The sequence below is a fragment of the Rhinolophus sinicus genome, linkage group LG11 (genome assembly GCF_036562045.2).
Source record: "Rhinolophus sinicus isolate RSC01 linkage group LG11, ASM3656204v1, whole genome shotgun sequence".
Taxonomy (NCBI): domain Eukaryota; kingdom Metazoa; phylum Chordata; class Mammalia; order Chiroptera; family Rhinolophidae; genus Rhinolophus; species Rhinolophus sinicus.
The window spans coordinates 7,303,928-7,315,945 of NC_133760.1; the positions used below are offsets into that span (position 1 = coordinate 7,303,928).

General features: G+C 42.4%; 1 protein-coding gene across 1 annotated transcript in view; it reads right to left on the minus strand.

The window, feature by feature from the left end:
• SAE1 (SUMO1 activating enzyme subunit 1) overlaps positions 1-12,018 on the minus strand; it is a 65,181-nt gene that overhangs the window by 39,415 nt on the left and 13,748 nt on the right. Inside the window, exons 3-5 of the mRNA XM_019752593.2 lie at positions 6,069-6,242; positions 3,840-3,982; positions 2,233-2,332 (exon numbers count right to left, since the gene is read on the minus strand). Coding sequence (XP_019608152.1) covers positions 2,233-2,332; positions 3,840-3,982; positions 6,069-6,242 — 417 coding nt within the window. The remainder of the gene's footprint in view (positions 1-2,232; positions 2,333-3,839; positions 3,983-6,068; positions 6,243-12,018) is intronic.

Below are 12,018 nucleotides of genomic sequence, written 5' to 3' on the forward strand. Positions count from 1 at the left end.
GCACCCATCTCACTCTGGGCTATGCATTTCCCCACTGCTGTATTTCTCATGATGGCACAAATGCTAAAAAGGCCCAGTGTCTTCCTAGAGGGTGTGAAAACCACAAGCTCTGTTTTTCCTCTTTGTTTTTTAACGTTTCTAATTTAGGAGCACAATGTGTACCTTGAAGCAAAAGTGGCTTTACAACATTTGGTTGAACCTAAGGAAAAGGGGGAGGGGAAGGGAACCCTAACCAGAAACCTTTCACAGGAAACAGGAAGTGGCTGCTTCCCCACCCCCATCCTGCACTCTGAGCGTAACCTAATGAGTTATTCCCTACAATTTAGGCAAAAGGGCAGAATCTGAATCAAGGAATTACTGAGTTGGAAGAAAACTTCCAAACCATGGAGCAGTCTGCCAAAATGGAGGAGGCCTGTTATTACAAGGTGGCAACGCCATGGCCCAAACCCAGTGCGCCGTCCTTCCCCAGCGCTCTTGGTGAGGCCACACAAAGGCAAGGTTTGGAATCCCAGGGATTGTCATCAGGAATGCACTGAATGCCTCGCAACCTTAAGGGCTCGGGGTTGGAATCCAAGCCTGAATTGTCCAAGTGAAACAGCTGACTAACAATGTCAGCTGGGGAATATTTTGATACCTTCCAATTCGGCCCCATGTAGGAAGAGGCTACACAAAGAGCTCTGTGGCTGACGAGCCCCAGGAATGGTACGCAAGGCCGCAGAGTGCCTGCCCGGGCTGCCCACATTCTCCTCATAGCTAGATAAAGTGGCTCCCAAAAGAGGTTTCCAGATCCGTCCCAGTGGGCACTGTCAGAATTGAATCCAGGGAAACTTCCAGCTGTGAAGGGCTAACAAAGCTAGGCACTCTCTCTATTTGAATGTGAAAGACCCGCCTCAATCAGAGAAGCCCTTAAGCCATAAAACCCTTCACACCAAGGCCAAGTGTCACACTTGTAAGAGGGTGTGATTTATAAATTGACAGCACCCACAAAGCTGCTTTTGTACTCCTCCGTTAGTTAACAATTTATCTCCCCCCACCAAACTCACGGAGCTATTCAGATAAGCCTCCACTGGGCCTCCAAAAGAAAGAAAGAAAGGAAGAAAAGGACTCAAGTTTTGGCCAAAACACCAATGTTCACTCTGGATAATTATGGTCCTGTGAATAGACACTAAAATTAGGGCTTAATAATTCCTCTGTATCACACAGCATCAAACTATTCCAGTACAAACATAAAGAGCAAGAAAAAACTCCAGTGCAGCCTTGCTGGAAACTTGAAGAGTTCCACTTTTGTGGTTTTCTGCAATCTCTTTTGTGGTTTCTGCACTTCTTAGAATCCCCCCTTCAGAGCAATTTTAACTCGATGCTCTGACCAGCTGTTTTTCTTTCTCAACGTTTAAATCTACAAAGCAAAGAGTAAATATGGGCTTGGTGGTGTCTTTTCTCTCCGGTCACCAAAACCAATTCTGGCCACTTCATCTTTTTTTCCCCATCATATGATTCCCTTCTCAGGTCCAACCACTGGCTAGGAAACCATCATCTCAGATTCCCATCCCACTCCTCTTTCTAGAAAATGAATTTCAATTACTGTATTAATTCCAAGTAGAGACTAAATATATGTTTAAAAATATACACCTAATAATATTTGTCAACACTGAGGCTTTTCTTCTTGAAAGATTGATGAAAACAAAACAAAACTTTAAAGAAACAAAACAAAAGCAATTCAAGTTTAAACTGTCTCCTGCCCACTTAGGACTTTTTTTTTTTTTTTTTAAACAAAAGTAATAGCCTTAGCTCAAAAACAGTCTTTCTGACGTTACTCCATAAAACAGGGGTCAAATCGGTAGCCCACAGAGCAAATCAGTCCTGCAGACATGTTCTCTTTAGTGTCCAGTGTTGACGAGAACAGCATTCAAACCAAGGTGAGTAGCTTGCCAGTATTACAAAGTTTGGGACAGAGCATACAAACAAATCTACATGTCTTATTCTCTTGAAAACTCACATCTGGCATCCCAGGTCCACACATTCCATCACAGCTCAGCTGGCTGGCACTAAGCAACAGCTGCCCCGCTGTAACTGGGACAAGCATTGGCCCAGTCTTTCCACACCCCTCCCTTCAAGCCTACCAGACTTGCTTCCAGTTCTGCAAATTGTAATTGCCTGCCCCATACAAGTCCCCAGGGTTCCTGACCTTTGCCCCCGCACCCTTTCCGGCCCCCCCACCCCCAGTTCACATACCTTTTTGACCATAGTTGTCTCAGATGAATCCAGTTTTGCTCTCTTGGTGTCAGGTCCATCTTCTACTCCTTGGCTAACTTTGGCAACTTTGGTTTTCTCCCTAGAGGGTGACAAGGGAAGGAATCCATTCTACCCTAGGAATCATGCCATTAGAACAAAAAGAGCACCACCAGCTCACAGAATAGGATGGCGCTTAAGAGGAAAAGCTTTGGAGTCGGACAGACCTGGGTTCAACTCCCAGGTTGGCCACTGGTGAGCCCGTTACCCACTATATGGGAGTAACAACCCCTGACAGGACGCTTGTAAGAAGAGAAATAACATCTATCGCTTAGCGCACTGCTTAGTAAGCTCTCAGTAAACTTTGTGAATGTTCCACTTGAATCATGAAATAAATAGCCGAACTGACTTCCTCCCCTCTTCAATGGAGAATTCACATTCAAATAATCTGCACTGCTTTTCTCTACCATGACTTATCCATTCAAATGTGCTCAAAGAACTGCAATTTTCTAGTTATTAGAGTTACAAGAGCTTCTGGACATGTTTGTCCTTTCCCCATCTCAATTTTACAGGCAAGAAACTTGCAGACCAGAGGATTTCTGGTCAAGATGGCAGAGTAGAGCTTTATTATGATGCTATTTTGTCATTGATTTGATCAGTTTGAACTAAAATTTCTTAATCTGAAAAAAAAAATACATGGTAGGGTACAAATCATTACTTATTAGTTCAATCATATTTATTTTATCTAAATCTTCCAACCTTATTTTGTCTACTTAATGCTACCAATTAATAATGTTGAGTTAAAATTCCAATTAAACTTTTTGTTTCCTTCCACTTCAAAACAGAAAAGAAACTGGCAGACCAGAGAATTTCAGTGCCTTGTCTACAAAGCTGAACTAAAGAAAGCAGTTCTTCACTCTTGGTAGGAAGCGCCACCTGCCACAGCAGGGTCTCTCTTTACCTCTCACAGGTGGAGAAGGGCAGGACAGTGGTCAGAAAATTACAGCCAGAAACCCAACTCATATAGTTTTACAGTATCATCTTTCATAGTTCATCTAGAAGCTACAAGTTCAAAACACTGCAGGTCTCATCATGTGAGAATTAACACGTTCTGCAACCGCAATGTTCAAAACCAGAGGGTATTGTCTGTTGGTTGCACCAGACCTGCCTCCAGACCTTAGAGTTTTTCCAATGTAGATTTTGGCTGAGTGTGCCTTCGTCTATTTCATATTCATTTTACTATTTCTCAACCTGAAAACGCCCAAGCCCAAGCTGGGCAACAAATGTGTACAATCCAAGCAAATCTTCCCTAAATAGAAAGTGTGCTTCACCCTCTGAAGTCCAGACTGATCAAATCCCCAGGTGGTCGGTGTGCTTTGATTGCCTAGAACTCCGCTTTCTTTATGCTTTACATTATTAGACCATGAGTTTGGAAGGCAGCGGCCCCATCTACAATTCTGAACGCATATATCTGTATCCTAAACTATTAATGAATTGGTTTCCCAATGTTCTAAGTGTTATAGTAAAATACTTTTCTTAAACAGTTCAGTTCCTATCAGTGAATACATCTACACTTTGAAAATGTTCTCTCCTCCTCTCCCAACACTTACTCCACAAATTCATGTTCTCCAAGATTGGCAAATGTGTATCCGTGGTAGCCAAAAACATCTCCCGTAAAGAACTTGATGCTATTTTTGTGACAGATCTGGTCAATTTTAACTATGACATCCTTGGAGCAGCAAGTCAGACATACCTGCAGGAAGAAAGAAATTGGCTGGGTGTGAGTTTTGCAAACTGTGAATCACCGCACTGATGTCTCAATAAATCTTAATGAACAGTCTCTCTGGGCATGTCTAAAGCTAGTTTCAAACTGGTACAACAGGTTCTTTGGATCCTATGGTTAGAAGACAAAAGAAAAGTTGCAGGTTTCAGTATGTAGAAAATGTAAATTATGAGACTTTCTGCAACCAAAACAAAATGTGTTTAGATAGAAAGTAAAAGCCATTCAATGAATTTGGTTCCCCGTGATCCAGGAAATGTATATAAACCACATTTCATAAAAAAGAAAAAGACAGTAAGAACTTAGTGTAAGTTACTTCTAAGTGGTTAAATATATTAAAATCAGAATAAGCTACAGCGAGAAGCAAAACTAGTTTTTTAAATTGACCCAAAGGCCACGTTTAAACACAAGGGCATTTTTTTCTCCCCTTCTTTTGATTGATATGCTAAGATGAAGATGATAAACTAGTCCTGTTCAGATTATTTTTCCAGTTTTCCATGTGAAATTTTATCTGAATATAAGGACAAAAGAAAAGGTTACAGAACAAGTGACCTTCCATTCCGATTCAGACAATGAACTGGTGATTCACTCAGTGGAATTATCAATGCTGCTTTGAGGCCTGTAGGTTCTGTTCCAATAAGTTGAGGTATTGGAAATGACTAAATTTTACTGTACAAAACACCGTCTTTTCGGGAGAAACTTTCTGATCAGCGCCAAGAAGACAACTTCTAAATTACATGTGTTCTCTTCTGAACATAGAAAGTTAGAGAAGAAACTGCACAAGGATACATTTGGTAGAAACTCTCTACTCTTGTCTGGCAGCCTGAACACTAAAACAACACTCAAAGAAATGTGTGCCTCTGGTGTCATTCAAAGAAAGGACACAGCCTCCCAAGGAAAAAGCAAATCTAAAAGGTAAGACAGCCACAGTTGAACATGCAATCAACTGACCAAACGGAAGCGTGCAGAGTCAGAAGTGACTGTCAAACCTACTCAGGACCAGTCAAAGATGGCCTTCAAGGCAGGCATGCTTGCCCGTGCACATGCAAGCAACTGGAGCGATGCTTCAGTTCTAACAAAGCTTCTATCTAATTGCTAGAAGTTTAAAGGACACTTAGAATAAACCAAATGTGGTTACTATGGATAAAGAAATGAAAAGAAGCCTTTTGTCCAAATGGAAAATGTTCCAGTATTTGGAGCTACAAAATAGAATGAATTAAAAAGGGGAAAAAAAAAGACAAAATGCACAGACGATCCATCATTCTGTGCTCATATTTGAACAGACGCACATATGAAATATAACAGTGTGAAAAACAAACTACTCAACCCAAATTCTAACCTCTTGTGTAATGGGCCTTTCATTTAAAAACCAAGTAGATCATCTGTGAATACTTCACGGTTATCCAACATTTGTAAAGCTTTGTCCCAGGGTACAGGGAACCATGTCTGAAAGGTCACAGACACTGAAACAGAATTTAACTTATCCTTTCACCTCTGCATAGATTTGGCGGTGAAACCAAATGAGGTTGGATATGCCTCATTTGGCCTATGAGTACAGTGATTTGGTCTAATTATCCATGGCAACATGGCCCAAGTGGCTATGTGAAACAGACAGACCAAGATCAGGTGTGCTCTTTTTAAAGACAAAACACAAGCTGTAGTTTGATATTTCTAACAAACAAAAAAAATTACTGCTACAGAAGTGAGTCATCCACTTGTTAAGTTTTCGGGAGAAAACATTTGCAATAAAATTTATCAAAGCTATGTGCAGATTCTGGAAAGAAGACAAAACACCGATGATGAAACCTGGTCCAGGCGAACATATGCCCAAAGAAACCAACAGACAGCAACTCACAGCTACAGCAGACCCAACTGCCTACCAACACATTCACTCTACTAAAGCGCTATACTAACTTTAAAGAACACAACTTATAAACTTACTTGGGGAAAAGCTCAGAACTCGAGATTTGTTATAACGCTCTCGTGTATCCACTGTACATATGACTAGTGCTTTAACCTGCTGAATTGCCACAGATCGTACACACTCTATGAAACTTACAGCATCAAACTGAGTGAAAAACGACTCAGGCTTCTTTTCTATACTCTCAGTGTCCACCTTCACATCCACCATGGGGTTGAGATTCTGGGCTCGCTCCAGAGAGGCTTCAGCCCTGTTTCGGCCAACAGACCCAGTCCGGATCAGGAACTGAGCTCCGGGGTCTTCCAGAGACACCTAGGAAGAATTTTTTTAAATACTTCAATTTGAGGGAAAACAAATGTCAAAGACAGTGAACTTTTAAAGGATAGCTAAAATACCTACCAACTAATTGCATTACTGTTCCCGCAGGAATTTGCCTAATGCAGACTCTCTACACTCTTTCCGTCTGAGGCTTTAAAATAGACATTTAACTTTTACTGGGCATTGATGGTTAAAGAGCACCCCCTTGTGTTTATGAAGAAAACTCACTCTAAACCCAAAAGTCCATGCTTTCTTATACTTAACTTTTTTTTTTTTTTTTTTTTAAAGATTTTATTGGGGAAGGAGAACAGGACTTTATTGGGAAACAGTGTGTACTTCCAGAACTTTTTTTTTTTTTTCCAAGTTAAGCTGTTGTCCTTTCAATCTTAGTTCAGTTTCAAGTTGTTGTCCTTTCAGTCTTAGTTGTGGAGGACACAGCTCAGCTCCAGGTTCAGTTGCCGTTTATAGTTGCAGGGGGCACAACCCACCATCCCTTGCGGGAGTTGAACCGGCAACCTTGTGGTTGAGAGCCCACTGGCCTATGTGGGAATTGAACCGGCAGCCTTTGGAGTTAGGAGCACAGAGCTCTAACCGCCTGAGCCACCGGGCCGGCCCTACTTAACATTTTTGAAGTGCTAACAAAATGGCCTAATTATCAGTAGTAACAATTTACCAAATACCTACCATGTGCCCAACTCTGAGTATTAAGAGACAAACATAAATAGTTTCAAGGATGAAGTCCCTGACTACAAGTGGTTTAAAATCAGATCAGTGCAAAAAAAAAACCAGACAAGAATGCTTGAAACCAACTCTCTTAAATTCAATTACAACTCAAGAGGAGGAGATGAGTGGGGGGCTGGAGCAGAGACCTGATTTCACCCGTAAGACTGGACATCGCAGAGCCTCAGACAGAAAATATAATCACTTGACAGTCACCAGTAAGATTATGGACTCCATACTGTTCACAAAGCATTTCTTCCCACGTCAAACATCTAATTCAACCATCATCTGTAGGTATGACCTTGCCAGCTTCACCAAGACTAGGTTCACCAGAAGTACTCTCCCCTCCTCGCCTCCTGCCAACTATCCACAGCACACACTCTCTCTTACTACCTTTCTTCCAAGAAAATGAGCGGGTCCTCTTCCCACTCAAGGCCAGCCCTCTCACGGCATCCTTGATCCATCCATCCTGCTTCTTCAGGGCTCTCGCTATGTACCAAGAGGCTCTACATCGTAGTGGTTAAGAGCAAGCCTCTGGCATAGTTCAAGCAGGATTCAAATATTTGATTCAAATCCTGGCTCAACCACTTATGTGTGGCCTTGAGCAAGTATGAGGGAATCACATGTAAAATGCAGCTGTTAATAAAATATTGCACTTACTCATCACTCCATCAGTGTTAATTACCACCTACACTCTGCTCCCTTGGCCTTTCAGACCCTGACTTTCCTTCTCCCTCGCACACAGTCCAGTCTCTATATGGGCACTCCTAAGTTTGATTGTTCCCAAGGTTTCCATCTCAGAATTATCTTTTCACTCTGTATAGATACATAAGCCAACTCAATTCCTCCTGCAGTTTCTACCAAAATCTTCTGGTATTTCTCAAATCGCTGACAGATGACTTCTTGACTTCTCTGAGCCCTAACTGCCCACCAAATACTTCCTCCTGGATGTCCCACAGGCCCTTCATATTCGACTCCCGTATTTGCTGTCTTTGTTGACAAGCCCACCAACCACCTATCTAGTCACCTGAACCACAAACCTCGTCTTTATACCCTTGGTATTGCCTTGATAGTAGCCACCTGTTAAGGTCCTAAGAGAATGGGCCTTGCCAGGAGTCAGGCTGACTGGGTCACTGTATCACTAACAACTGTGACCTTGAGTGGGCCAACACTTCAACGTCCTTTTCCTCAGTCTTCTTAGCTGTAAAACAGGAATCGTAATCCCGACATCTCAGGGTTGTAGTGAGGACTAAATGAGATAATATGACAGCCCTTAGAAGTGTCCAGCACCTTTAGTAAGCATCACTGCTCTAGTTATTTCTTGCTCTCCTTATGCCCCCATATATAATCCCATCAGTTCTACCACCTAAGTTTTTTCTCATCTCTGTGTGCTTCTTGCCCTATCACTAGTACCATTACTCAGACCCTTTCCATCTCTCACCAAAACTAAAGCAGCCTTCTAAGTGGTCTACCCTGTATCTTGTGCCTACCATCGCTTATACAGTAATCCGTGACGTACCGAAAGCCAAAGCTGACCAAGTCACTCCTTCAATGAATCCTTACCACCCAGAGGTTTAAGTAAAAGCTTACGGCATTGCTCGCCAGCAGGCTCTTCATGACGTGGACCTACCTGTAACTTGCTTCCCCACCCCCCCCAGCACTTTGGGTTTGTAAAACCTCTAAAAACACGCTAAGAATATCAAACTGCTTGTTAGACTCTATTTCTTCCATGCTGCTTTGTGCCACTGCTTATGTCCCCTGCCTAAAACACAGCCCCTCAACTTGATAAACCTCTACTCGTTCTTTAAGACTCAGCTCAGGTCAAAATTCTAGAAAGACTTTCATGTCCTGTTACCATGACCTGACTCAGGGAGCCCACTCTGATTTCTGGAAAAAATTTGAGAATGGGAACCAAATGCTGTGCATCTTTGTATCACCAGGACCTAGAGAGAATACTTCGGGGTGGCAGCAGCTGCTCTTGGATGCTTGCTGGTGTAAACAAAATGAAAAAAAAAACAAAAACTCTAAGGTGCAGGAATTCATATCCTCATTTACTAGATGAGCAAAATGAGTCTCTGAGAGGTCAAGTCCCTTGCCCAGCTCAAGGATGTGGGTTTTGATCCCAAGTCTTCACGATTCCAAAGCTTCTACGCTGTCCCCCTGGGATGCTCCTACTCAGAGAAACAAGCAAATTGCAAAAGGGCAGGCCAAACACAGAGTGTTCCTGAACTACGACATTTACGAGATGGAGTCAAGCTGACTGGGAACAGGTTATAAAGCTAGTGGTTCTCAACCCTCCCTGTTATTCTCACTTGGAGAACTTTGATTTTTAAAAACTCCCCGAATATTCTAAAGCACAGACAGTCCTGTGAACCTCCATTAGGCCTTTCTGCCTATGCATTCCAACACCAGCTGGCATTCATCACTGGACTGGGGGGGATAACAGAACTCTATCAGACACCCCTCAGTGCTATAGTGTTGTTCCGCCATCTTGGATTCCCCCAACCAGACATGGAAGCCACCGTCCTCGAGTGTTTTCACTTTTCCATGGCAAGTTTAGGAACTATCCTTCCTGGTGTCGCCACTCTTATCCTCTCAACATTGCAAACCAATTCTTCCTCGAGATGGGGTGTTCCTGCCTCTAGGGGGCACTGTAGTTGGGGAGATGTCAAAGCAGCCTATGCTTAAACCATTCCTACCATTATTTCCCAGAAAGTAAGACCTAGCATGATTTTTCAGGATGCTCGTAATATACGCCCTACCCCCAAAATAAGCCCGTTAAGATCGTCAGCCAGATGGACGCATTTAGTACGTCCATTGCAACACACGATGGACGCATTGAATTAAAAAATATTAATATATAATTAAATATAAATAATATTATTGACATTAATACTTACACAATATAAATTATAATTATTTGTAAATACCCAAGTGGGCGCCTTGGGACGAGGTAAATGCCTATGTAAACAGATGAACTCGAGACTTATTGCCGAATAACCAGAGTACAGACACAACGCTCGAATAACGTGTGCACTTGATAACGAACGGAAATGGTTGTGTCTAATATGAATCTTCATAATTCAATACGTCGTGTGTTGTAACAGACGTGCTTAATGCACTCGTGTAAAATAAACGTTTTCTGAATTTAGGTGCCTGCAATTTTTCGTCGCTTTTGTGTGGACCATCATTCTTAACTGTCATCATTTTTGTTGCCACTCCTGTCTCGTAAGTCTTCAATAACACTTGATTTAATGATAGATTTAAAGGGAATAATATTTTGACGCCGACAAGATGAGTGAAAAAAGAGAGAGCTATTCTGTCGAGTACAAGAAAGGAATCGTGGAGGACTCCCAGGGCAAGAATCTTATGGCTTTCTGCAAAGAAAAGTTGGTCCGAAAATGGCGAGCAGAGTACAGTAACCTCAGTCAACAGGTGGAGGAGGGAAATATTAAGAAGTAAAGGTGTGGATCAGGTTGGCAACCATTATTTCCTGAGCTGTAAGACATCATCTGTGAAAGGATTGCTGACAGGAGAGCGAAGGCTTTGGTTGTGCGCAGGGCTGATAGTCAAGCATTTGCCCTTGCAATGGCACCACAGTTAGAAATATCCCCAGAAGAATTCAAAGCATCACAACACTGGCTGGATGGCTTCCTTCAGCGATATGAACTGTTTCTAAGATCGACAACCCTGTTCAAGCTGGAAGATACTGAAGTTATTAAACGTGCACTTGCATTCAAGTCCTTTGTTGATGGCATGGACTTTTCTAAATACCAGCTCTCCGACATGATTGCAATAGATGAAACTGCAGTGTTTATGGCCCAAGGATCTCCAACGACAATTGATCAGAGGAGAGCCTCGCCAATTTACATTCCCTCCACTGGTTACGAAAGTGCACGTGTTACCTGTATTTTGGCAATTCGTCTGGATGGAAAGAAAGCCCCAACTCTAATCATAACTAATGGCAAGAAAGATAAGCTTGAACGTGTTTCAGGCATTTATGTTCTTGAAACCAAAAAAGCCTGGTGCACGCAAGCAGTTGTAAGGAAGTGAGTCGATTGAATGCTGCCACTTGTTTTGCGAGGTGGTCAAAGAGGTTTGGGATTCAGCCAGCACTCACTGCTCTAAAGACATGAAGAACTTCCTTGCAGAGAGAAGAGTAGATCAAATAATGATTCCCACAGGAATGACTACCTATCTCCAGACTCTTGATATTGCAACAAACAAGCCATTCAAGGACCATTTGCGCATGGAAATCAATGACTACATTGAAAATAGAATGGAGAGAAATCAGCGTGGAAACTTTGTGAAGCCTAGCCTGCAAGAGGTTGTGACTTGGGTGAAGAATTTGTGGGATAAAATCACTGACAGCTGTGTTGCCAATGCACTACGAGCAGGCTACATGGACAAGAAGGGATCATTTAAGGAGAGCTTGATTGCTGGACATGAGAGATTGGGGCCAATGTTTCTACAGAAATGGAGTCGCAAGAAATTGAAGACAGAATTTGGGTTTGGAAAGTTATGATGATGTTCCAGAAGAAGATGACATGGCTATATAAAAATGAATGTAGATTTTTCTACATTAAAAAATAAGACATCCCCTGAAATAAGCCCAAATGCGTCTTTTGGAGCAAAAATTAGTATAAGACCGGGTCTTATGTTAGATAAGACCCGGTCTTATACTAAATTTTGCTCCAAAAGGCATATTAAAGCTGACTGTCCGGCTAGGTCTTATTTTGGAGGAAACACAGTAGTTGGGGAGGGCGCAGCTCACAGTGGCCCATGTGGGGATCCAACCGGCAACCTTGTGGTTGAGAGCCCACTGGCCCATGTGGGAATTGAACTGCAGCCTTTGGAGTTAGGAGCACAGAGCTCTAACCGCCTGAGCCACCGGGCCGCCAGGGTTAGTTCCTTTTTTTCCTGCCTCAGTATTCCTCATTTGAAATGTAGTATTTAATGGATTTAAAATAAAAACAAGTAATAAATCAAGGCTTTGACACAGGACACGGGTTCCCTAACTGGCTGACCCTTCAGAAACCTTTACCCAAAT